We start from the raw sequence: 27,321 nt of genomic DNA on the forward strand, positions 1-27,321 counted from the left end.
CACTGTTCTATGTGAAGGAACCCATCCCTGTTGGAGCCAGTTTTTAGAGGAGGATTTGATATGTAGACATCTAAATAGGAATAAACCACAGCAGTCTAAATGTCCTTACTTGGAAAATAGAAAGACTAGATTAGACACTAATAATAATTGATGGTAATGAAGTTGTTACTCTGTTTCAGGAAATTGGCAAAGTAATTTACATGGATTATTTTATTAAACCTTGTAACCAGCCTATAAAGCAGGAAGTTGATTGCCCCAATTTACAGGCAAGATAAATGGGGCATGGAGAGGTTAAGGAATATGCTCAAAATGATCTCTTAAGTGCCTTGTAGTTCCTTAATTCGATGGTTTTTAATTAAGCATCACAATATAAATAAATCTAAAAGGGACAGATTAAATGAATGAAAATAATATAAAAGCATATTTTATTTCTTAACCTCAGGTCACTTTTTGAAAGTGAAAGCCATAGGCAAAAAAAAAAAAGGCCAAAGACATCTCAATTATCATATTTATTAAATTTAAATGCTTATCATTTAAAAAATAGTAACAATGACTGATTAAATAATGTTATATTTAAAATAGTGAGTCAGGCATCCAGAAAACAAAACAAAACACAAAATATCTCCAAGTAGGAAATGTGGAGTTTGTGGTTCAACAAGAAATACCGAGAGAGAGAGAGAGAGAGATTGAGAGAGAGAGAGAGGAGAGAGAGAGAGAGAGGATTGATTAAAGTTGGATTTCTGAAGTTTGGAAGACATAATGATTTCCCCGTATGTGTGTATTTCAATGTTATTCCACAGTGTTAATCATGTTATGTTGAGAGTAGATTATGATGACCCATTCATGATACTCCATTCATGATATCATTTGAATTTAAAAATGTTCAACTCTGGGGAAATGTTCAGTTAAGCAGTCTTTATTTTCATACTGTATAATAAAAAACTCTCCATTACTGGAGGAAAGGATACAGATCAGCAAAGCTTATACATCAGTAGTGAAGCGTCCTTCACAGTTTCACTGCAATGCGCCCCTTTAGTGGATTTGGTAAAAAAAACCCACAAAAACAAATTTTATTTTGCATGTAATAACCAGAGTAAAAGAGCTTGTTCTCACCATCTAAGGATGAAAATTATTACCATTATAGGAAGGCAACAATCATTAAATAAATTAAAAGCATCTTTAAAGTTTTTCCATATACATATATAATATATATATTTTTAAATTGCCACTCACTGTACAAGCATTAAATTCTCAACTAAAACATTTACAGAAACTAAGTGGAAAGCTGAGAGGAAGGCTTAGTTTTTAGAAAAGGGAGACCATTTAGTTACCTATAAACTACATTAAAATACAATTCTCAAGGGGAAAAAAGGCTACACAGAGAAGTCAGACCTACCCAAGATTTCTTATTTAATCTCATATTTAATCTTACATATCAGGTGTGCATAGCTGTTCTTTAACCCAACAAGAAGTCAACATCCAGACATTAGTTACTTGTTAGCACAGAGAACAGTGAAAGCAGAAAGACTAAACTGAATAATGTGATTATATAAAATTTTTGTCAGGCTGATAATGGTATTATACACATATGATTGTCTATGAAAATATTAAATGGGCAAGAAGAGCTTTTTCAGAAATATTAAGGTAAAAATTTTATCTTATTGGATAAATGATCACCAGTTAATATGTAGCTAGGTAAATGTAAAAATGCATCTGGAATATTATAGTTCTGTGATCTGGGGAACCCAGTCTTCCAGTTTCAATTCTATTACCCCCAAATCCTGTAATTGTATATTATTTACACAGGTTATGATTAAAAAATACCTTGAAAATACTATATTGACACTGGCAGCCCCTGAATTTGAATTCAAGAGAGTGATTTTTGAAAAAAAAAAGTCATTTTTAAGTGACTGTTTGTGCCTGCGTGTCTCACATCTAGAAGTGGGGGTGGTTGGGAGTTGGGAGAGAGAGACAGACAGACAGACAGGGACCAGACAGAGACAAACAGAGATCAGGAGTGAGAGGAGGGGTAGAGGGAGAGACAGACAGATGCATGACTTAGGAAATGGCATTATAGCTGTAATTTCTCTTTTCACCACTCCCGCTTTTATATCTGGAGATTTATATAAAGTCTATGTAGTAGTTACACAGACACTAGTACCTAACCAATTGTGAAATAGTCAGTTAATTTTCAAACTATTTCAAGTAAATTTTTATTAATTAAAATATTAACTCATTTATTTCAACCCCCACTACTGGAAAGTAATCTTCCTTTATTCTTTGGGATTAAAAGGTTTCCTATTGATACCATAATATGTCCTCAATGTAGTAGTAAAATGATGGTTACGTGGCCACCCAAAAATAACTACTAGTCGAAAACTATTTTGATTGCCAAGAGACTACACAAACTCTTTCACTATGCTGTGATTTGTCATATAAATTGGCCATTTTAGGGCTTCATTAGTAGTAAGTAGGCACTAATTCCAATTAAGAAAGGCAATAAAGAAACATCTGGATAGAAGAAGACCGAGACATAATACTGGGAGTTACTAGAGGTTTGGTTGAACTACATCTAGAAAAAAACTAATTAAAAACTTCATCAACTCTACCAATGAAACAGAAGTTTTCTTTATTGAAAAATGGTGTGACAGGGATATGGTGGCCACATGCTGGCTTGCTTCTATATATAATTTTGCTTTCAATTTTTTGATAAAATTTTTTAAATAATTTCATCACCTAGCTCATTTTGAATCTTTAAACATTATGCTACCAGAACAAACAAATGAACTGTAAGAAACAGTAACTCAAGCACCAGAACTTAATTTATTATTTAGAACTGGCGTGTCTCCTTCACGGAGTTAACACTCATGGGCACCAACCTCTGTGAATTCCCAAAGTATCAGAGAGCTGCTTTTCATGGTACTATTCTTTAAATAGGTTTCCAATAAGATAGAAGCTCCACTTATGCAGGGAATTCCACACTCCCAGCAGTGAGGCAGAGAATGCTTTGCGTCTGGTTTATGAACAGAGATATTTGCATTGTTTTAAGATCTCATGGTCACCCATTAAATGAAATAGCTAATATTATAAACCTGACTTTTCAGTACCAGAAGGGCTTTGCAGCTCAGCTAGACAGCCTCTTCATTTTAGACACTAAAGACACATGGCTAATACAGTGTCTTTTACAGAGTAGATGCTTAATAAACAGTTATTAAATGATGAATCACCATAGACAGCTATAGTCAGAGACAGAACAAAACTCCTTGTCTTCTAATACTTCACAGCCTCTGAAATAGCTTAGTTGTCTCTCATCAGGTGAGATTGAACTACGATGAGCATTAATTTATCCACAGATATAACATCAACAACAATCCATGGTGTGTAACCATTTCTAAATGTTTTCACATTTGTAAATGTAGCCAGTGAAAGATTTTTGAGACAATAAACAAGGGCAAAAGTATAAAGGAGAATGTTTTTGACAAATGGAAACGGGGAAAAAAAGTGTTTATATATTTGACTCCCTTTCTTGATGGATAACTTTTAGTGACTTTTGCTAAAGAATAACTTCCACTTCTGAGTCAAAAGCCCTGGCCCATGTGAAAAAGTGCCTGGACCTGAATGGGGCCAAAGAATGATAATGAATGTGTGATTGCAATTAAGTTGTTCACTTAAAGAAATCTCCAATATCCCATAAGTTTTTGAGCCTCAGTATCTATTGATTACTTTATAGGAAGTAAAAGCATAGCAAGAGAACTAAAAAATTTAATGACTTCAGGAAGGATTTTTGAATTCAATTTAAAAGAACAAATGAAAGCACTTGTGAAAAAGGGGTATAGAAGAGGAATTACATCTGGGTTTTGGAAAATTGGGTTGCTGCTTTCCTTTTCTGGGAGGCAATGAAATGAAAACAACTGTATTTCCAATTAAATGGCTGGGCCAAGTGGTAACTCTCTGCATATGCTCTTGGATCACTCTATCCTTTTTTGGTAAAGTTCTCATAATTGAATGGTGCTTGCCAGAACATTTTAAAAAAACACACAAAGAATCCTGTATAGACTGAATTATAAAACCATGTTAGGCGAACCTTCCCATAGAGGGCATAGGCACCTGGCAGTGTGCACACACACATACATATACACGAACACTCAGCACACACACAACTCGTCACATGGTGCCATGTGCAGAAAAGCACAGGTAAACAAGAATCTCAGAAATCCTTACAATAAACATCAAAGCTGGTTGGATTATTTAGCACTTACTGAGTTGCTCGGGAATGTAAGGCGATAAGCCTACTTCAAAATACGAAATTATTTTATTCTCTGTGAGTAGAGATACATGATAAGCTATCATTGTTTTTCCAATCTAGTCTCAAAGCCCGTTACAAAAATAAATCACCATGCTCTCTAACATTTCTAAAAACAGTTTGAAATATCAATTTTCTCATGTGATTAAAAAATAAGAAATAGATGTCCATATTTACTAAATTTTTGCTTTTAGTTACTCTCAGAAACAAATACAGTCCAGTTCTCCTTGGTGGAAATTGTCAGTCTATTTGCTCATTCTCCTTTGACTATTAATAAATCTTGTAGAATTAAATGAGTTGGCAGTGCAAAAAAAAAAAAAAGTCCATAAAAATAAACTGATTGAATTTAAGCATTCAAATGAGTTCTTTGCCAGGTTATCTGCAAGCACAAGACTCTACTGTCATGTTAGGATATACTTTAAGTACCACATTCTTATTTTCATCAAAGAATAAGATACTGAGCGAGGACATCTTTTCTGGCACACAGCAAGGCTCAGGTATTCCAGGAACGACCCCCACAGCTCTCACTATGCTCTGGATGGTAGCATGGTTTGAAGGCTTCAAAGACTAGAAAGTAAATGGGAAAAGAACACATAAGTTAAATGAAACTTTTTCCACTCCACCCCTCATCACTAAAATGCATACATTATGAATTTCTTTTGACAATTTAATATAGCCCTGGCATCGTTACTCATTCAGCCAATCTCTGCCACCATCACCAAAGTGGTTATCATTTATTAAGTGCCTGCTATGTATCAGGAATGTTATACATAGTATCTCTATTCCCACAACAAAACTAACATTTCTTACATTTTACAGGTAAAGAAATAGACTCAAGAAGCTTAACTGACTTGTCTAAAGTCAAGTAGATAGTAAGTGGTAGAGTGAGGATTTGAATCCAGTTATCTAAGCAAGAATCTTTTAATTAAAAAAAAAAAACTTAGTCCCCAAATGGGATTAATATATACTAGGATGTTTTCAATAATAGGCTTGCAACAAAAACCACTTGTTCTAAATCTTATGCTAATCTTAAAGAACCCAAAAAGCACCCTATTTAATATTGATGCATTATTGCTACTACTATAGTGATATTTACACTTTGTTGTTAAAATAAAATAACCATGTCAGGGGACATGGATTTATTTAATAGTTGCTACCAGGATTAATGAGATGTCAATTACCGCACTACGTAATTCACCTCTCCTTAGAAGCACAAACTGGGGTTAAGAAGACCACACCATTGGCCACTGGGGGTCACTGTTGCTCCATGGGTTCACACTTCAATGTGGTAGGGTTAATATTTTAAGAGTGGGTCATATCCTAGGGGAATAATTTAGGGGACCTATGGTTTTCCCAGGGATGTCAGAAGTTTGACCAACGAAGCCTGGGTAAAATCTATTCCTGAGAAAATGCCAAGTTAGACCATTATCATCCATGTGAAACATGTGGTTTTGTTTAGAGAGTGCCATACAGCTCTGCTTGGTACTGAAAGGCAGTCACTTTTCCAAGCCCTGGGTGTTTAAGTACTGCCAGAGTGGTGGGAACTTCATGAGAAATGCCACGCTTTTCAACGTTAGTTCTCCCCAATGTCTTTTTTATGCAGGTGAATCCAGTATGGTTTTAAGCATATTTTAAAACAGAAATTTGGTAACTTGCCAGAGATCACGTGTGAGTTCAGGAGTAGGATTTGGGCCAAAACTCTGGCTTCTTAATTTCAGGATTTTGAACCATGTTTCTCATGGCTCAGAGGCACCTCTGCCCCAAAGAATTGGTATTTTTCAATTTCATGCTCCTAAAACTCCCAGTATGGGAAACTGGAAAAAGTTAAAAGGTTAAGGAAATATACAAGTCTAGAGAAAAACAAATCATATAGAAAGATGGCATACCATATATTTTCTAAAATAATTCTTTTGTCAGAGAAAGAAGTCTGATTGGTCTCATGCCATCTTTCAATTTTAATGAAAACAATTACCCATATGTTAGACTTCAACTTTATTGTGAATAGGCATACATTTTTTTAAAAATTAGTCTTGATGGGCAACTGTTTCTTACTCTCTCTTTCTAGATATTTTAAATGTGTGTTAAAAAGAAGGCTACCTTTCAATGAATTAGCTTTGCAAAGAAAGATATTTCCCCTTTAAAGAGAGGAAGTTCATGTTGTTCTATTTGGCATGTCATGTGCTCTCCAACATCAATAAAACCTGTGTAACTGACACAAACTGCAGTGGGTATTGTACAATAGAGGTCAATAGGCCACTGTTTATTTCACCAGTATTGGTCATTCCCAAAGAAAATGTTTGCAGTCATTTACTTTTCTCCATTGCTCTATCACCCCTCCGTCATCCAAACAGCTTATGATAATGCCTCTAAAGAGTTTTTTAATGGATAGGTTTTCCCAACATTATTCTGTTATTATTAGTGTTTTAATGGCTTTATAATATTTACATTTCATAGGAAGTGGATCTACTAAAGTAGATGAGGCCTTGTGCGATAAACACTGCTCTGCATCATTATTCCTTGGTGCCTGGGACCGGGCATGCTTCAGGCTGAATAAATACTTACTAAGTGAATGAAAAACTTATAAGAAATAGCATACCCTCCATTTTATCTATTTCTATGGAAATAATTCCCAACAACAAAAACAAAAGGTTCAAATGACCCGGAGTAGATATGGAAAATATTCACGGGTGTTCCCTAGGAACATTCCTATCCTTTTAAAAACTAACTCACAAAAGATAGATTCAGAAACAGTGAGCAGTCTTTGGTGGGCTCACAGAATTCAGCACTAACCCATGATTCTAGGCTTATCAGGAACCACTCAGTTTTCCTGGGAGTTTACCCTTTTTTTTTTCTTTCTCACTGTGGAATCCTCTTATCAAGCTGCCATTGGAATGATTATGTCACCCAAAAAAGATCCATGCAGTAATTTGCTCATCTGAAGCATATGGCCATTCTATCATTTGTGTTTGTTTTTGAGTTCTGATCATATTTCTCATAACTCCTTATGTAGTTGGGGAAATATATCAATCCCAAATGAAAATCTGTGTTATTTCCCTCCCCAGTCTCCCTCACCTCCCCCTTTTTAATTGATTTTAGAGAGAGAGAGAGAGGAGAGAGAGAGAGAGAGAGAGAAGCATCAATGTGAGAGAGAAACGTCAACTGGTTGCCTCCCATCCAGGATCGAACCGGCAATGTGGGTGTGTGCCCTGACTGGGAATTGATCCTGCCACTTTTTGGTGCACAGGATGATGCTCCAACCAACTGAACCATACCAGCCAGGCTCCAGTCTCCCTATGTAATGAGGATGAAATATGACTTCATTAGTTTAGGTGATTCTTTTTTTTTTTTTTTGCTTAGGTAACTCAGTACATCAAAAGTTAGGATTTTTAGAATTCATAATTATGAACAGCAATTGGAATTGGAAAACTCCGAAAATTAATTGATGGTGTGTCATTTTGAACTCATTAAACGTGAATTTCTTTTTTTTATAGTGTATAGGATGTTTGGTTCAAAGTATTTAGATTCTTTGCTGCCTAATTCTGTGACTTTGCTATTCCTAGCTTTTGCACCATTCCATACAAAAATAGCTTCATTCCTCTAATCCTTGTTGGTTCTCTGGGACCTCTGTCAGCAACAACAGTTCAATCATTTTCATTTGAAATCTCTGTTTTCCATCTTTGGGAAGGTGGTGAGAAGAGAAGCAAAGGCATACGGCTTGGCTTTAGCTACACGGGTATTTTTCATCTCATGGCAGAATTCCAGGGGTCTCTCCCTGGGAGAACAGATTGGCTGTAGGGGCTAGAAATCAGAAAAATCCAAACTGCCATGCCTGTGAATGAAATCTGCAGTGGTCAGGCCCGCTCGCACCTGCCAAGCTTCGTATGATGTCCTGGAGTTGAATTTGATTATAAATGCATTAGCAGGGGAGAGGATGTCATCAGCTACGAGCCTTCATTCCTGACCCGGGCCATGGGGTTTTGCTCCACACTCTTCCAGTCCAGCCCACATGGGTGTGATAGCCCAGAAACTATCTAATTGGAATCAGTGAAAGGGCAAAGCCTGGAATTTGGGAAAGGCAGAACACAGCTGTTCTGAATTACAGAACAGGTTGTCGACTTTTGCAGACACAGAGCCCCGCCGTATAGAGCAGGCTTTCGCTCGGGAGGCCACAAAGAAGGAGGGCCAGCAGAGGAGTCTGGCCTGGGAGGACTTTTCTCTGGGGCAAAATGTATATCTAAAGTCTGAAAGTTTTTTGGCGCTTCAGTTATTCCACATGTGTTTGCACTGATCTGGTCAGAGACCTTATTTTCCTCTGTTGCTTGGACCATATTTCTATTTAAACAGCTCACTCTGGTGACCGTGTTGGACACTGTGCTGATAACAGCGATGCTGATTAATTACCCCTAATGGAGCAGCTTCACATTGCTTTATGTTTCCCATCCTTTCGGTGACTGTACCGCTTGAAAGCCACAAAGCCTTAAAGGGAGCCACCAGAATGCTTTACAAGTTCAGCAGATCCACGCTAGGTGATGAGAGACTGAGAACTCCATGTAACAGCCAAACTTCCACTCTCCACTTGGCAAAGGGAGGCTCAAGCTCAAGGAGAAAACTCCACACTTATCCCTGTTATGTCTCCCTGGAGTTCTGATGCCATTCCAAGTTTTGACAAATATTATGATGGGTTCAGTTGCTGCAATCGATGCTCTCCTGATTCTATTATTCTCCAAAGAAACATTACTGGAAGAGCTCACAGGCTGTTGAACCCACAGAGAGGATCCTATTTTAGGCTTTGTGGTGTTTAAAAAGGGACTAGAAACATTTACAAAACTTTCTCTTGTCTAACATCTTTTCCTCTCTTGATCCCTTTCCCTTTGGGGTCTTTCTTCAGCCCCTACATGTAATTTTCTGTTCCCCTCAGTCTCAGCAGTGGCCATTAATAATAATATCAGTAGCAAATATTCATAGAGCGCCTACTATGTGCAAGGTGCTCTAGCATCTTTTTTTTTCACTGTGTTTATTATGTAGACACCATTATTATTATTATTATTATTATTATTATTATTATTATTATTTATGTGTCCATTTAAAAAATGAGAAAACTAACATACTAACACATCTGGTAAGAGGAGGAACCAAGGATTTGACTCTCAAATTTACTTCTCAGAGCATGACTTCTGGGCCATCAGCATTAGCAATGTCTACGAGCTTGTTAGAAATGCAGAATCATAGGCTCTACCCCAGAGCCACTGGAACAGGTCCTGCATGTTCACATGATCCCCAGGTGAGCTTCAGGCACATTAAGGTTAGGAAGCCCAGCTATGACCAAGCATGTACATTTAATCATTCTGCTGCACTAACATACTTCTCTCCTTAAACATGTCCCTGCTATGCTTAACTTAGCCCTCCTAAGTGTTTAAATTATTATCCTTTCGGTCACTGAGAACCCTGGTAGACTTCTGCGGAAGCAATAGCAAAGTGTTTGAACAGTTAAAGCAGGCAGAGCCAAGAAGAAATGGGGTGGTTTGGGGGGATGGAGACCAGGCCAGGTCTCCAGAGTTAGGGGTTGAAAAGTTAACCGACTCCACATTATCCTGGCTCCCTAGGCCCTGAAAGCCGGAGTCAGGAGGGCAGAAGAAAACTCCTTCTCCAGGCTACCCGAGAAATCACATCTATGAGGGTGAGAGCGATTATTTTGAAGACTCAGAGGCCCACTTAGAATCAGTCACCCTGGGTTTAGAGACAGATCTTGAATCCATTTCGTCTCTCAACACCACAGAGCAGAGCACTCTGTAGAATACTCAGTGCTGCCTGTTACATTTGGCACTTTCATTGTGTGTTTTAAGTATTTCCCCAGTTCCAACAACTTTTGTTTGGTCAGTGAAATGTCCTTTATGAATATTAGGGAAGATAAGGCTTTTTTATAATTGTAAAGATATATAATATTTACTTTGTGTTTGGGTTTACAAAATATGGAATCTGCAAAAAAAATTTCTTTGGGAAAGTCTTAGAAGATGTAGTAAGCTTGTCCTTCTGACACATTCTACCATGAAAATGGAATTTCAAGCAAGTTCCTGGCCCTGAGGATGACATGGCTTCGTTCAGTCTGTGGGCCTTCTGCTTTAAGTGTGTTTAGGTTTAGCATCTCAATGATCACAGGACTGGAATATGAACATGCTACTTCAACAGTCTATAAACAGAAGTTGGTTATTCTTTGAGGTAAAGGATTTTTTCTGCATTCTTATCCAACAGCGAAAGTTGATTCACTTCAAGTTTTAAAAAACAAAAACAACATGTCTATTCTTCTTCTGAATTCTATTCCTGGAACCACTTTCCATTGTAAAACAGAAAGAAATTCAAACTGTGATAAGCTAAGAATGGGAGTGCAGCAACAAGCTTACCTGAAAACCAGAGGGCACCACTGTATTTTACAGGCTATAAATTCAAAAAGAACAATCACGTGAACTTGTGTGCAAGATGGGGGTGGGGGTGGGGCTGGGGAGGCTTCTGAAAATATATTTGTCAGAATACTGAAGACTAATATGATGAACTACAGTCCCCATTGATTTTGAAAGAGACACAGTTAAACTCTGATTGGTTGAAATGAGTCTTGGGAGAAGATTTCAGAGTCACTGTATCCTATTCTTCTTTTCTTTTTGATGTGTATCAGGGAAGCAAATGCGATAACCATCTGGTGGATTTCATGAGGTGAGTTTACCTGGCCCAGCCCTGATCCTGACCCCCGTGGGGACAATTCATCTCAGAAGAGACTATTTATCAAAAAATATTCTGCATCAGGACATCAATCCAGTTAGTCCTTCCCTATGTTCCCATGACAAGCACTCATTCTCGAATACCCCCTCCAAGATCAGCCTTCCACCATTTGGGATTTGTTAATTGTATCAGGTATAGATTCACATAGCTGAATAGGCCATGTAGCTGAATATGCACTGTGTTTGGAAGCAACATACATACACAAAAAATACATATTTTACACATATTTTTTCTCATATCCCTCTTTGTACCAATACTGACTTATTACTTTAACAAGCATTAAAGAAAAACAAAGCATAACCATATTACCCATTATACTTTAGAATGCAATAAATAAGCAACCAGGTGGATATGTAAACGAAAACACACAACTTAGTCGGTGTGTCTTGCTGATTCTATGGAAATAGGAAGAACAGGACAAAGAACAATGGCTACCTTTGGCATGGGGAATTGGCATGCTCCCGAGCAATAATAGGCATCAAAGGACTTGGGGGAGATAATCCATTCACTCCAGCCAATATCCGCAAAGTCCACCTTAAGGTATCGCCTGGCACAATTCCGAGGTTCAATCCATTGCTTTCTTCTTGCCTTCTTCAGCGTCTGTTCATCAAACTGGAGCGTCTGGCTCTTCTGGTGAGGTCCCTTTCTCTGTTTCTTCTTGTTCTTACTCTTCTCAGGGGGCTGAGTCTGAAGGGTCTTATATGGCTTTCTCTCCTCCCAAACCCCATCCTCCTTATACTGATATTCTGCCCCAGGAAGCTCATTGTTCTGCAGAGGGAGCAGGACCCCAGTAGAACGCTTCTTCCTCCGTTTCATAGAAAGGGCAGCCCTAATATGGCTATCCAATTTGGGCACAGCTCCGGTGGGAAAATTTCGATGACCTTGTAAGCTTGATACCACACTCTCTGGCTCAGAAATGGCAGCATCGTTGGCATACACCAAGATATAAGGGTCAGGAAAGGATACCATCTCCTTTGGCGGCTGGTGACCTTTGGAGGTTATGTTAAATCCTAAGAGGAACTCCTCACTTTCCTTAGCCTTCCTCAAGAGTTGAGTGATGTCTTTAGACAGCCAAGACACAAGGTCTCGATGAGGTCCGCCCACATCTGCTGAAAGATGACCCAGGAGTTGGCTTTGGTCTCTGTTGGATTTGAGGATCCATGCAGTGATATCGATCTGAATATGTTTCCTCTGAGCGTGATGTGAGCATCCTCTTGATCCTGGACAACTCAGGCTGATGTTAATCAGCTCTCCAATATAGAAATATAGTGCGGCAGATAAAATGTTTTCAGACTTGGTTAGAGAAGTCAGGTTAAAAATATGCAGTCCCTTGCTTTCAAGGTTTCCTAGGAAGGAAAAAAAAAAGAGAGTAAACAGGAGCAAACAGGACCCTTACCTCACACCAGGTATAAAAATTCACTCAAAATGAATTAATGACCTAAATATAAGAGCTATAATCATGAAATTCTTAGAAGACAAAGGGGTAAAATCTTCATGGCCTTGGATTTGGATTCTTAGATATGACACCGAAAGGGCAAGAACCAAAAGGAAAAAATAATAGATAAATTGATAAAATAGATAAACTAGACTTCATCAAAATTAAATTTAAAACTTTTGTGTGTCGTAGGACATTATCAAGAAAGTCTGTACGACCTAAAGAATGGAGAAAATGTTTTCAAATCATATAACTGATTAAATCTAGTATCAGAATATATAAATTGCAACTCAACAACAAAAAGTCAAACAAGAAGGGACCAGGGAAGCAATGAGAAGTGGCAGTTCATCCCAGGTAAACCCTCTGAACCTGTTCCCAAAGCCCCCTTTTCTCTCACTTCTTAGGGAGCCAAAGCAGCCCCACCTAATCCCTCTCCTGTTACCTTAGGCCCTTCCTTGTTTCACTGTCCCCAGCCTTAATAAATGTCCTCTAAAATTCACCTGGACTCCTTTTGTGAATTTTTTCCTGCTCAAAGTCAAGAACCCACACAATACTGGTCCACCCTAGAAAGATCTGCTAAGGGACAGGTCCCCTTTCCAGTAACACTCCTCTGGACCATCCAGAAGGCATGCATCCTGTCTTACCCATTTTGGACTTCGGACCTCTGCAACTGTGAAACAATACATTTGTGTTGTTTTAAATTTAAAAAAATTCAAACAGAACAATAAAATTGGACAAAGGGATTGGATAGACATTTCTATTTAGAAGATCTATAGGCGGGCCAACAAGCACATGAAAAGATGCTCAACATCAGTAGTAGTTATTAGGAAAATGTAAATCAAAACCATTTGACACATGCTAGGCTGGTTATAATAATGAAAAACAAAATAACAAGTGTTAGCAAGGATGTGGAGAAGCTGGAATTCGTTTACATTGCTGGTTGGAATGTAAAACGCTTCACCTGCTGTGGAAAATGGTTTGGCAGGTCTTCAAAAAGTTAATCATACAAATATCATGTACCCCCACGATTCCTCTTCTAGGTATATAGCCAAAATAATTGAAAACAGGTACTCAAAACAAGTACATGTACATGCATGTTTATAATAGGAGAATGGCAAGGACAGAAACAGCTCAACTGTTTCTGATGAATATATCCATACAATGGAATATTATTCAGCCATATAAAGGAATGATACATGCTACTGTGTAGGTGAACATTGAAAACATTATGTTAAATGAAAGAAGCCAGAAATAAAAGGTGGTGTCTGGTTCTATTTATATGAAATGGACTTATCCAGAATGGGTAAGTCCATAAGACAGAATGCAGATTGGTGTTTGCTAGAGGCTGGAGGTGTGGAAGAATGGGGAGAAATTGCTTAATGGGTGTAGGGTTTTGCTTTGGAATAATAGAAACATTTGGAAATTAGATAGACTTGGTGATTGCACAGCTTTGTGAAAGTATCATATGCCATTGAATTGTGTTTTATCAACTATCTTTTTTATACTTAAACAACTTGGTTTAACATCATCATTATTATTATAACTAGGGGCCCAGTGCACGAATTTGTGCAACTTGAAAGGAACTGTGGGCTGCGAGGCTGCAGTGGGCACAGGCGTGGGTCTCAGCCCACCCTCTGCACCCCGCCTGGCCCCTCCTGCCACAGCCCCTGGTCCCCTGTCTGCTGGCCGCCCCGTTCCCACTGCTCCCACTGCCGCTGCTCCTGCTGCCGCTGCTCCCACGTGCTGATGGTGCCGACCCGCTTGCACCTGCTGATGTTGTGGAGAAATTGGGGCTGGCGCCAGCAGCAGGTGCAAGCAGCAGCTCCAGTGCTGGCAGCAGGTGCAAGCACCAGGTGGGACTGCGGTGCACATGAGCAAGTAATTTTTAGTAACTACCAGAGGATTGCCATGATGACAGCTACCAGCACCCTACCTTGTTCTGGTGCCCCCCCCGGTTCACCTGCTTCACCATCTCGCCACAGCCGACACCCACCATGTTCCATGCGTGCCCCCTGGTGGTTAGTGCACATCATAGCAACCGGTTGTTCGGTTGTTTGGTTGTTCCACCACTCAGTCTATTTGCATATTAACCTTTTATTATATAGGAAGATATTGCTCCTGCCCTCCCTCAGTGGAGACATTTGCCATGATCATTTCCCCTTTAAAATTTTTATTATTTATTTATTATTTATTTTTTATTTTACTCATCACCCACTGCCCTCCCCTTTGGCAACCACCACCTTATTCTCTATATCTATGGGTCTGTTTCTGTTTTGTTTTGTTTATTCATTTGTTTTGGTTTTATAGATTCCATATATATAAGCGAAATCATATGGTATTTGTCTTTTTCTGTCTGACTTATTTCATAGCATAATACCCTCTAGGTCCATCCATGTTGTTATAAATGGCAAGATATCATTCTTTTTTATTGCTAAGTGATCTTCTATTGTGTATATACCACCATTAATTATGAGGCTACCAAGAACTCTTCCTATAAGTTTGGCACAGTATTGTAATAGCACAGTATTGTAATTATCTGAGGCAGTCTCATTACAAGCAGTGGTGGAATGAGACTCACCTTAATTCAAGTCCTGGTTAGGCACTTAAGACAAGCTGGAGTGCTCATTTATAAAATGAAGACAATGCCTACCTCTCCTGTCATTAGAATTAAATGAGATGTGTGTAAAGCAGTTTATAAAAAGTCTAATAAGTGTTTCTTAAATATAAATTATTGTTGTTATTAGTGCTGGTTTAACTGTGTTACGGGGATATCTTCTACCTGCCTCACAAACTTTAGTCTGCAGGATAACAGCAGGTAAGCAAGACCATATATATCAATATTTAGATAATATATCTGAAAAAATAAGCTAAACATTCAAAAGTGTCATAAAGAATTAATGCTGCTTAGGGTTTGTCTGAAGATTATGACATTCCATGAATGTGAGATAATTAAACTGGTCAATTGCATTTCCAATTCTTCAAATCCAAAAATGAGAGCATGTAACAGAATAGGAGATTGATTAGTGTGGACAGAAGTTGGTTCCTTCTCTTAAGACAGTCTAGAGGTTAGACTCAAGAATCCAGTCCTGGGATGGATCACAGAGCCCCTCCTCTGTGCACTTGTTTCATATACATATTTGTTTCAGAAACATGCACGCAACCACGAAATTATGTTCTTGATCAAAAACATATTTCAGTAAAAACAAAATATTTTTATAAAGACGTGGAAGCTTAAAATGAGTTCATTGAGTCCCCAAGCACAAGGGAAGTGCAATGAGAAATCGATTTTACTCATTTTTAACCTTGTGTGAAGGAACAAGGAGGAAACTGCCATTTGTGCACATGTGCATACGCCATGACACCAGGATAATATTTTACAGACCTCCATGGCATCGGGGTTGTTCAGAGACTCTGGTCTTAATTCAGACCAGTCACCATAGCATATAGTTTTATCCAAACTTTGTGTAGCAGATGGACATTTAAAGTGGAAGGAAGAGAATTCAGTCTAAGAATGTGGCAATTGAATGGTTGCCAAACAAATACCAGGACAGGGAAGAAATGAACTCTGAGGGGGTATGGGTGGTAGTGTCTTCATGGGTAAATTAATGGTGATCTTTTCCCCCACATTTTGCTTCAAAATGTTTCCTTCTTTCAAACATGTTTCCAGACACCTCGTGACCGGCTGTTAACCCGCCTCCACCCCTGTGTCTAATCTTCAGTATTTTCCCATAAATGTCTCCAAAATCTGAGACATGGCCTCTTCTGATGGTTTTCATTTTAATGTAGAACATTGTTTTGAAGTTAAAGCCCTATAGCACAGTCCCAACTCCACCTCGCCCAATATCTGTCATCAGGCAAATAACCTAAGCTCTTGAAGTCTCAGTTTGCTCACCTGTAAAATGAGTACAGTAGTATCAACTGCAGAGTTGTGAGAAGAAATTGAAAGAATGCAGGTATAGCACATAGCACGTAGAAAAAAATACAACTAGTGTTAGCTAGCCAGAACTGTACTGCCCAGTATCAGTGATTAGCCACTTAAATTCAAATTGAGAGGTTTTGTAAGTATAAAATACACACTGGATTCAGAAGACTTAGTTCAAATTGAATGTAAAATATCACATGAATCTATTTCATATTGATTAGATGTTGAAATGATATTTGGATGTACTGAGTTCAATATTGTGATTATGTTCATTTATAATAAGACTAGAGGCCCGGTGCATGACATTCATGCACTTGGTGGGGGCGAAGCGGGTGGTCCCTCAGCCCGTCCTGCACCCTTTAGCAGTCTGGGAACCCTTGGGGGATATCCAATTGATGGCTTAGGCCCACTCCCTGTAGGGAGTGGGCCTAAGCTGCACCAGACATCCTTGGTACTGCCACGGAGTTGGGAGAGGCTCCCACCACCGCTGCTGCACTTGCCAGCCATCAGCCCGGCTTGTGGCTGAGCGGCACTCCCCTTGTGGGAGCACACTGACCACCAGGGGGCATCTCCTGAATTGCGCATCTGCCCCCTGGTGGTCAGTGCTCTTCATAGCTACCGGTCGTTCCACCGTTTGGTTGATTTGCATATTACCCTTTTATTATTTATACTAGAGGCCCTATGCATGAACTTCCTGCAAAGGGCTCAGCCCCCACCATGGCTGCCTCAGCCCCCACCATCGCAGCTTCATCTGGAAGGACGTCCAGTCTAATTAGCATATTATGCTTTTATTATTATCTATCTTATAATAGACAAATATGCAAATTGACCATACCTCCGACACACCACAAGCCACGCCCACAAGCCACGCCCACCATCCAAACAGAGTGAGCATGCAAATTAACCCAAACCAAGATGGCTACAGCCACAGAGAGCAAGGTTTCCTAGGTAACAGAGGAAGCCAAGCTTTCTGCCAGCCGTTGCAGGCCTAAGCCTCCACTCAAGCTACAAAGTTTCAATTATAGAAGGTAAACAAATTCAAACAAATGGCGGCAGAATGGAGCTTGAGAGGGCAGGCCAGGGTTGCAGCCGGCAACAGGGGAAGCAAAGCTTTCCGCACACCTTGGCCGGGCCCACCCGCTTAAGGCAACAAAGTTTCAATTATAACCCCAACACAAATGGCTTCGGGCCTCGGAGGGAGCCCCAGGCTTGGCTCTGCTCCAGGCTACAAAGTTTCAATTGTAGAAGGAAAATAAATTCCAGATACCAGGGCCTCTGCTTGGGTTGCCAGGGAGCGTGGCCGGCCTGCAAACCAGCACGGGCCCCTCGCTCAGGCCGCCCCACGCCCCAAGGGAACCCCACCCTGATCAGGGACACTCTTCAGGGCAAACCAGCTGGCCCCCACCCCTGTACCAGGCCTCTATCCTATCTAATAAAAGAGTAATATGCAGATTGATCATCACTGCAACACACAATATAGCTGCCCCCATGTGGTCAAAGATCCTGCCCCCATGTGGACACAAGATGGCCACCACAGATGGCCAGCGGGAGAGGGCAGTTGGGAGGCACCCGGCCTGCAAGGGAGGGCAGTTGAGAGGGACCAAGCCTGCAAGGGAGGGCAGTTGGAAGTGATCAACCCTGCAGGAGAGGGCAGTTAGGGGTGACCAGGCCGGCAGAGGAGGGAAGTTGGTGGTAAACAGGCTGGCAGCAGAGTGGTTAGGGGGTGATCAGGCTGGCAGGCAGAAGCGGTTAGGGGCAATCAGGAAGGCAGGCAGGCAGGCAAGCAGTTGGGAGCCAGCGGTCCTGGATTGTGAGAGGGATGTCCGACTGCCCATTTAGGCCCGATCCCAGGGATCGGGCCTAAACGGGCAGTCGGACATCCCTTGAGGGGTCCCAGATTGGAGAGGGTACAGGCTGGGCTGAGGGACAACCCCCCTCCGTGCACGAATTTCGTGCACCGGGCCTCTAGTCATAATAATAAAGAGCTAATATGTTAATGGTCGGGATGCCATAACGCGTAACAACCGATCACAGGAGGCTGCCTGCACATGCACGGTGGGGCCTGGAGACAGGGCGGAAGCAGGGAGGGGCCCAGAGGAGGCGGGACCATCCTGTGCTGGGGAGGGCGGGGATGAGAGCCCATAGTACCCCCTCACCAGGCCTTCACCACCCACCACTCGCACTCAAAGCGCCCCGCCGCCCACCTGCCAGGGGAAGGAGCACAGCCCAGCAGGCGGGAGGCTTCTATGCTCTCTTCTGGCGCCATGACGGGGCGGAGCTGTGGTGTTGCTCCAGAGATGGGGTGGAAGTGGGGAGGTGCCTGGAGAAGGCGGGACCAGCCCAAGGCGACTCAAGGGACTGAGGGCAGGGCTTGAAGCAGCCAGAGAAGACCAGAGGGGTCAGGGCCTGGGCCAGGCGTGCTGAAGCTCTGCGTGGAGAGGTTCAGGTGTCAAGGCAGTGTGGCAGGTGGGTGGGCGGAGCTACATGATTTCGCATGCTGGGCTCCTAGTTAATACATAAAAGCCAAGCAACTGGAATACCAGAACAACCGGGACAACCGGTTGCTATGACGAACACTGTGGCCGGCCAATGGGCCCGATCAGGGGGCAGCTCCTCCCCCAGGCTGGCCCCAGCTGAATTGGGGGTGGGGCCAGCTGGCCAACTGCCTGCGGCCCCTCCTCCCAGCCAGTCCTGTCCCCCATTAGCCCCCAATTGGCCCCTCCACCCTGATCGAGGGTGGGGCCAGCTGGCCAACCTTCCCCTCCCCCCACCAGCCTGGCCCGATCAGCCCCCATGTGGGGGGTGCTGGTCGGACCCCCACCCATGCATGAATTTGTGCACTGGGCCTCTAGTATATATATATTATATACATATATATATATTTGGTCTTCCTCCCTTTTCTGGCACAGAGCTCCTAAAACCTTTAGAATTTCCTCAGTGTTGAGAACCATAAGTTGTCTTTCGTTATGTGAATGAGGTGACTTTAGGAGGTCAGATAAAGCTCTAGTCTGGTTGCCAGGGGAACCAACCCATTGGTTAAAGGATTAGAACTTCTAGTCCTACTCCCTGACCTATCTGGGGAGGAGAAAGGACCTGGAGGTTTAAGTTATCACCAATGGCTGATGATTTCATTAATCATGCCTATATAATGAAGTCTCCATAAACCCTCCCAAAAAATAGGGTTTGGAGAGCTTCCAGATTGGTGAACATGTGAATATTTGGGGAGAAGGGGTTATAAAAGCCTCCAATTATGTAGCCAGTTGGTCAGAAATATAGGTAACAACCTGGACTTGCAGTTAGTGTCTGAAGTGGAGGGTGGTCTTGTGGGACAGAGCCCTTTCCGTGGAATCTGATGCTGTCTCCAGGTATACAACATCAGAATTGAGTTGATTTCTCAGAGGCCCTGCTTATTGGTGTGGGGAACCCTTCCCCCTTCAGAATTGGGTGCAGAACATTTTAAATATATTATTCAAATTAATTTCTTCTGTTGCTTTTCATATTTTTAAATGTGGCCACTAAAATTTTAAAATTACATATGTGGCTTGCATTTGTGGCTTAAATTAAATTTCCATTGGACAGTGGTTGTCTAGAATAACCACCAGTTTTAGTAGTCATGTAGTCCAAAGGGGAAAAAAGGTCATATTTTTTTCCCCCACAGATAGAGAAAAATTGGGATTTTGCTAACCATGAATATGTAAACCAAGAAGTAAATTGGACAAAAAAATTCCCTTCTTGGAATGCACCATACTTTCCTTATCAAAGACTTATTAGATAAAGATAATATTGGTGATTACTTTTTAATTTTTATTCCAGTAACACCTAATTGGTTCCATCTGCAACCGAAAGTCTAAGACCAATAAACTGTTCTAAAATGAAGTTAAATGGGTCATTTAGCAATAGTACTTTCATGGCATAGAGATTATATACCCAGCTTTGTGTTATCTGTGTATTACACACAAACATCCACTACAACCAACAACAGGAACCAAAGCAAAAACAAATGTTTTACTTAACAAATATGAATTTTGTACTACTAGGTGCTGGAACCTGGGCTGGGTCTCAGGACTGCACAAATGCCAGCTGCTACCCACATTGTGAATTGATAAACAATATGCAGGTAGCTATGCCATGATGATGTTACTTGCTGTCAAAGGTGTTAACTATGCTCTTACAGCACAGAGGAGGGAGCAATGAACTTTGCCCATTAAGGAGAAGAAGAATTATGATCATACCCAGGGAGGAGGTAATTCTTAACCAAACTTTTAAGAATGAAGGAAAAAGGGAGTGTTGGGGGCAGGGGGGAATGGGAGGAGCACATTCTAACAGTATGCTGGATATCTGGGAGCTCTTGAATAAGCAATATTTCCCATGTTTAGAATAGGAACTTATAAAAATACTAGAGGCCCGGTGCACGAAATTCGTGCACGGAGGGGGGTTGTCCCTCAGCCCAGCCTGTACCCTCTCCAATCTGGGACCCCTCAAGGGATGTCCGACTGCCCGTTTAGGCCCGATCCCTGGGATCGGGCCTAAACGGGCAGTCGGACATCCCTCTCACAATCCAGGACTGCTGGCTCCCAACTGCTTGCCTGCCTGCCTGCCTTCCTGATTGCCCCTAACCGCTTCTGCCTGCCAGCCTGATCACCCCCTAACCACTCTGCTGCCAGCCTGTTTACCACCAACTTCCCTCCTCTGCCGGCCTGGTCACCCCTAACTGCCCTCTCCTGCAGGGTTGATCACTTCCAACTGCCCTCCCTTGCAGGCTTGGTCCCTCTCAACTGCCCTCCCTTGCAGGCCGGGTGCCTCCCAACTGCCCTCTCCTGCTGGCCATCTGTGGTGGCCATCTTGTGTCCACATGGGGGCAGGATCTTTGACCACATGGGGGCAGCTATATTGTGTGTTGCAGTGATGATCAATCTGCATAGTACCCTTTTATTAGATAGGATAGAGGCCTGGTACAGGGGTGGGGGCCAGCTGGTTTGCCCTGAAGAGTGTCCCTGATCAGGGTGGGGTTCCCTTGGGGCGTGGGGCGGCCTGAGCGAGGGGCCCGTGGTGGTTTGCAGGCCGGCCACGCTCCCTGGCAACCCAAGCAGAGGCCCTGGTATCTGGAATTTATTTTCCTTCTACAATTGAAACTTTGTAGCCTGGAGCAGAGCCAAGCCTGGGGCTCCCTCCGAGGCCCGAAGCCATTTGTGTTGGGGTTATAATTGAAACTTTGTTGCCTTAAGCGGGTGGGCCCGGCCAAGGTGTGCGGAAAGCTTTGCTTCCCCTGTTGCCGGCTGCAACCCTGGCCTGCCCTCTCAAGCTCCATTCTGCCGCCATTTGTTTGAATTTGTTTACCTTCTATAATTGAAACTTTGTAGCTTGAGTGGAGGCTTAGGCCTGCAACGGCTGGCAGAAAGCTTGGCTTCCTCTGTTACCTAGGAAACCTTGCTCTCTGTGGCTGTAGCCATCTTGGTTTGGGTTAATTTGCATGCTCACTCTGATTGGATGGTGGGTGTGGCTTGTGGGCGTGGCTTGTGGGTGTGTCGGAGGTATGGTCAATTTGCATATTTGTCTATTATAAGATAGATTCTGTATTAACCTAGTTACTTGAAGTCATAACAGACATCTAAGCTGCCTACATTCAGAAAAGGAATGGTCAATAAACATTTAGCTCCTAAAAGAAGGTGTCCTATGCCCAGCACTTGATGCCTTTGCTCGCCGCCCCCCATTTCCACCCAAGATAGGGGGCTCACTGTCTCTGCCTGTTCTAGATTCCCTCCTCCCCACTTTTTAAAACAAGAAGCTTGAAATCTCAACCATTCCACAAAACATTCCTTGATTTTTTCTAACCCACATTTTATTTTTGCTTTCTCTAACTTTAAAGCACTTAAGTTCTGTGCAAGTCAATGTTCTTTCCCTCAAAACAACCCAACAAATACTTAGTATTTACAATGGACAAAAACATTACTGTGAGAGTTGCATGGATTTGAGCAAATGAGTATGGAGGTATAAATAAGAGTGAGATCATACCTCCCTGCCAGAAAAAAATGCAATAATATCTATTCAAATATTCTCATTATTTTTTATTTTTTAGATATGATATCATTTTAACTTTTCAAATGAGTATCTTCCCATACTCAGTAAGTAGAGTTTTGCCATAGGCTCCTCTCTTCCCCATGAGTTGTAGCATAGATATCTATGTTCAAACAGTGAATTAAAAATGCTTCAGTGTTCACTTTTTCTATTCTTCTGATATATATATATATATATATCAATTTGGAATTATTGAATCTGAAACCTGAGGTATAATTTTTGATTAATAAGAACAAAGTGACATGTTAATAATTATAAACAAGTGGTTTTTATCAGATTACAAAATAATAGCTTATGCATTTTTAAGCTGTTTATAGTCTTTGGGTACTAGGAAACATTAACTGTACACCACCACAATCCAATGATATCTAGAGTTACATACTTTATTCTGGGTGCTCTCATTTTAACGAGGTTATTATAGAAGAGACTAACTAGGCAAGTTATCAAGATACTGAAGAGTCTAGAAATGTCTGTATAAGTTTGAGTTGCCAAAATAGAAAATCATGGACTAGAGGAAAGAAAGATTTAACAATGACATGAGAATAGTTTTCAAATACTTGAGGGGCTTCCTGCCAAGAGATCAGGGTTCCCCTTTCTAGTGTCAAAGATGAGAATGAGATATAATGGTGATAGCTGAATGGAGGAAAAATCTAAGCCAATACAAGTCATGATTTTCTAAGTGTCTAGCTTGATATTGAGACCTTTCTGTGGGACTCGGAGATAGATGGTCATAATTCAGGACTATTACAGGAAGATCTCCTTATGGTAAGGAGGGTGTGAGAGGTGAACCTCACAGATCCCTTGCAAGGAACTACAACAGGTTTGATTTCCAGTTCCTCCCAAAGAAATATTTTTGACGCCAAAATATAACTACCAATAGGTGGTGCTGTTTTCTCAGTTTGCTGGCATGGACACAAGCTTGGATTTTCCTTGTTGGGGATACATCTACTGCAATCTATTTAGGATTTACCATGGCATTACAATCTTATTTTGAATTTTCTATAGTTGTAATATCTTTGAATTGAAAAGGGGTTTAGAAGTCAGGCGAGTTTCTGAACAAGCCCTACTCCCCTTTGCACACCTGTTAGGACTCTGTACCTGCTGCCGCTTCTCCCTGACATGCCTTCATCCACCTTTGCTCTCCTTGAATTCCAGATTTGTCTTGTAAGACAAAGCGCAGGCTCAATCTCTTAAAGCAAGCTTGACATGACAACCCAAGCCTTCCGTTCAGACCCTGCCTCATTACCATTTTCATCATAGTGTTGCTTCTTCCCAAGACCATAAACTCCTTAAAGACAAGGCCCTGTAGTAATTAACACCAGACTCTTCAGCCCCTAGCATAGGGCTTAACTCTTAAACTGTGCTCAGTAAGTGCTTCTTTCATGAATAAACAATTTCTCATTATAGAGAGGCAAAATAAAAGGAACACAGAAGTTAGCCAGTTAGCTAGCAATGGATTTTGGAGAGGAACCCAGGTCTTCTGTTACCTATATGGATTTTTTTTAGGAGTTTGATTACTGAATAAAAACAGAAGATTTATTTTTCATCTGAAAACAAAACACCTGCAGCAAATGACACAGGCCTCATCGAGGAAACTGACTTAGGACCAGCCAGTCATACCCTGCAACAGTTTGGCTCCTCTGGGGAGTGGGGTGGGGTTGGGGAGGCAGCTTAGGCGGAGCCCAGGGAGTGGTAAGTGGAAGTCCACCTTCGTGCTGGCCCACACAGGACGTTTTCAAAAGGAATTAGGACATACAATGGAAAGCTTTCTATGTAAAGTTTGATTTTAAAACAAATAGACTAAATGAAATCTTGATGATTACTTAAATCCCCAGGGAGCAGGGAAAACATTTCAGTCATTCAGAAAATATGTTATGAAGAACAACTTTTCCCCTACTTCTTTCTCTAAACTAAGTATAGATGCCAGAAAGGCCAGGGGTACCTAGGACAGGGCCATATACAACCACCATCACGGGCAAAATACTTGCTGCAGGTTACTGGGTCAAGACTACAGTTTCTTTCTGCCACCCTCAGCTTTTGGGCAAAGGCAAGGTGGAGTGTTTCTAAATAGAACACCAAGTCATAGATTTCTGTTTTTCCTGCAGAGTCCCAGTCAAATGACTGAGTTTTATGGGACCTCAAAACAACCATTCTCTATGTCCTAAGTAAACCATGGCCAAAGATGATATAATGTATGTTTTTCTAAAATGGCAAAATATTAATCAATCAGTTTATCTTCTCTTAGCCTCCATCCAAGGGCATTCCTAGACTGTGAGCTCTCAGAGGGCAGACCTATGTCCTATAAATCTCTGAACTTCTAATTTTTTTTTTTTTTGCACAGAATGGAGCATTTATACCCTGAAAAATATTTGTTAAACTTGTTGAATGAAGAAATGTGTAAACTCACTTGGTTCAAAAGTGTTTCCTACTTAGCACCAAAGTGAAAACACTTTCAAGTAGCTTCAAGTTCCAAAAGTCAGCAAAAGCCCTTCTTGGGTATAAGTACAGAGTGGAGTTTCCTTTCCATTCATTAAAAAAGAAGGATTATTAGAACTGTGTATACAAAGTAGAATAGTATTTCCATTCAACTATACATGGTAAAATGCCTCATGAGAAATTCTCTCATGGCAAATTTTATTTAAAAAAAAATAACTTTGCCTGGCTGATAGCTTCTCTACGGTCTCTTCTTATCTAGTCCCTTCAATAGCTAACTCAGCTCAACTGCAATATTTACAGAGAACCTGTTATGTAGAAAACGATGCCAGGTCCTCAGAATACAAGAACGAGACTTGCTTTATAGGCCCCCGTTCCCATCACCCTCTCTCTAGCAAATGGATTAGACTCCAAACTCTCCACAGCTGTGAAAGCAGGGCAAGAAATGTTGATTGACTTACTCTAAAGCCTCCCCAGGACCCAAACTGTCATAAGTACAGTAATATACCTTCCAAAGTGAAAGATGCTTACCATCATGTAAATTCATAAACCACTTGTTCATGGGAAGACCCACTAAAAGGGCCAGGACTCACATGTTCACCAATCTTAACGTTCAGATGCTAGTTATGATAGGATACTCAAAACTCTAGGAACATGAGCTTAGAGCAGTGTATCTTAAACATGCATCAGAATCACTTTGATGGCTTATTCAAACAGAGACTTCTGTGCCCCACCTCCCAAGTTTCATCAGTTGGTCCTGAGTGGGCTGGGAAATTTCTACCAAGTTCCCAGGTGATGCTGATGTTGCTAATCTAGAGACCATACTTTTAGAGCAACTTAACTTCAAGAAGTCACCATAAAAAAGTGCAACCCTGCTCCACTCAGCCACCAAGAACAGGGCAGAAAGAATAACTTCTTGAATGTAGGTTTGGGATGGCATAAATTGTATTACAAGAGTACTGCCATCTCTTCCTATTTACATTGCCACTCCGGTATATCTTTTGGGCTCCAAACAATTGCACATTAGCAATATTTTAAACATGTTTAAGGTTTTGTGGGAAACAACAATCTCTCAAAATATTAAGACTACCGCACTTAGGCTTCTAAACTTTTAGTGCATTTTCACATTCATTTTCTCAATTGAGATTCACCATCCCAATTGAGTGGCACAGTAGGTATGGCTTAGCCCTAGAAATATTAGATGACTTTACTAATTAGCAGGTCAGCCCAAATTAGCATTGAGATCTCTTAACTCTTAGCCTAAGGTAATTGAAAAATTGCAACTCTAGGAATCTCTTCTCTATTGAAAACCATTTTTCTTAACCCATGCCTAAGAGTAGCAATTACACTCAATTCAATAATTTTAGATTAATTCCATGCAATTAAATTAAAATATTCTTTGAAGGAAAAGCAAATAAGATCATGTTGGCCCTCAGTTGTTTTAACTATAAAATCAGAGGACTGGACAAAGAACTTTGCATGTCTAAAACTATTGGGTGCAATTATTTTTGTAAAATAATTACTTAACAGAAGCTCGCTCAGTAAAGTAAGAACTTCCTGAACCTGGTCATACAGTAGGATCAGTTTGTCCAAACACTTTTGTTTCAGAGTGTGCCCAAATAAAAGTAAGGCACTGCATTTACTGTGGTTTGCCAAGAAAAGATGGATCTTAAAGGGAGGTAGAACACTGAAGGAGTCAATAAACCTACCGTGATCACTTGATTCTATGACCTACGTGTGGATGTTTTAGATAAAGAGGCATCCACGCTTTTAAAAATATTGTCACTGAAACTGTTATCGAGAGTACTGCTTTATGTGGAAGTATGCTAGGACACAACCACTCCTAACATGTGCATAGCCTAGAAATTTTATGGATTTCTAAATGTATTCCACATATGAAAGCTCTTCAGCTCCATTGTCATCATTTACCACAGTCCAAAATAGACATTATCCTGGTGTACTTGTGACACTTGATTAGTATTATGTCAATGTTTCCATTACAAAATTCTATTTTCATGGGTTCATAACATAATCTTACAAATTCACTCTGAATTGAAACTTGGCATAGGGAAGTTCAAGCTGAGACTATTTTGTGATGCCAAACTTCTTTCCACCACTAGCACCAAAATAAAGTTATTAAGATACTGATTACTAGGATATACAAACTGAATAGATGGGGAAGCCATCAAAATTTGAGGAGAAAAGTTCTGATGTTGCAGTCCCCAAATCCTGAAAAGCGAATAGAAAGTATATGCAAAGTTGCTCATTAATTGTGACTAGGCTTTTTGGATAGGTGTGATTTTATAATACCTAATAAATACAACAAACAATGGAGATTATATAAGAAATTTAATTGGTGTCTTTAACAAATGTGTATTTAAA

At 40.9% G+C, this 27,321-nt stretch overlaps 1 protein-coding gene across 1 annotated transcript in view; it reads right to left on the reverse strand.

Annotated features, from left to right (window-relative positions):
• Positions 1-900: 900 nt before the first annotated feature.
• Positions 901-27,321, reverse strand: part of BMP3 (bone morphogenetic protein 3) — a 31,686-nt gene continuing 5,265 nt past the window's right edge. The window contains exons 2-3 of the mRNA XM_008143631.3: positions 11,510-12,420; positions 901-4,870 (exon numbers count right to left, since the gene is read on the reverse strand). Coding sequence (XP_008141853.2) covers positions 4,679-4,870; positions 11,510-12,420 — 1,103 coding nt within the window. The 3' untranslated portion in view covers positions 901-4,678. The remainder of the gene's footprint in view (positions 4,871-11,509; positions 12,421-27,321) is intronic.

This window comes from Eptesicus fuscus, chromosome 2, assembly GCF_027574615.1.
Source record: "Eptesicus fuscus isolate TK198812 chromosome 2, DD_ASM_mEF_20220401, whole genome shotgun sequence".
Taxonomy (NCBI): Eukaryota; Metazoa; Chordata; class Mammalia; order Chiroptera; family Vespertilionidae; genus Eptesicus; species Eptesicus fuscus.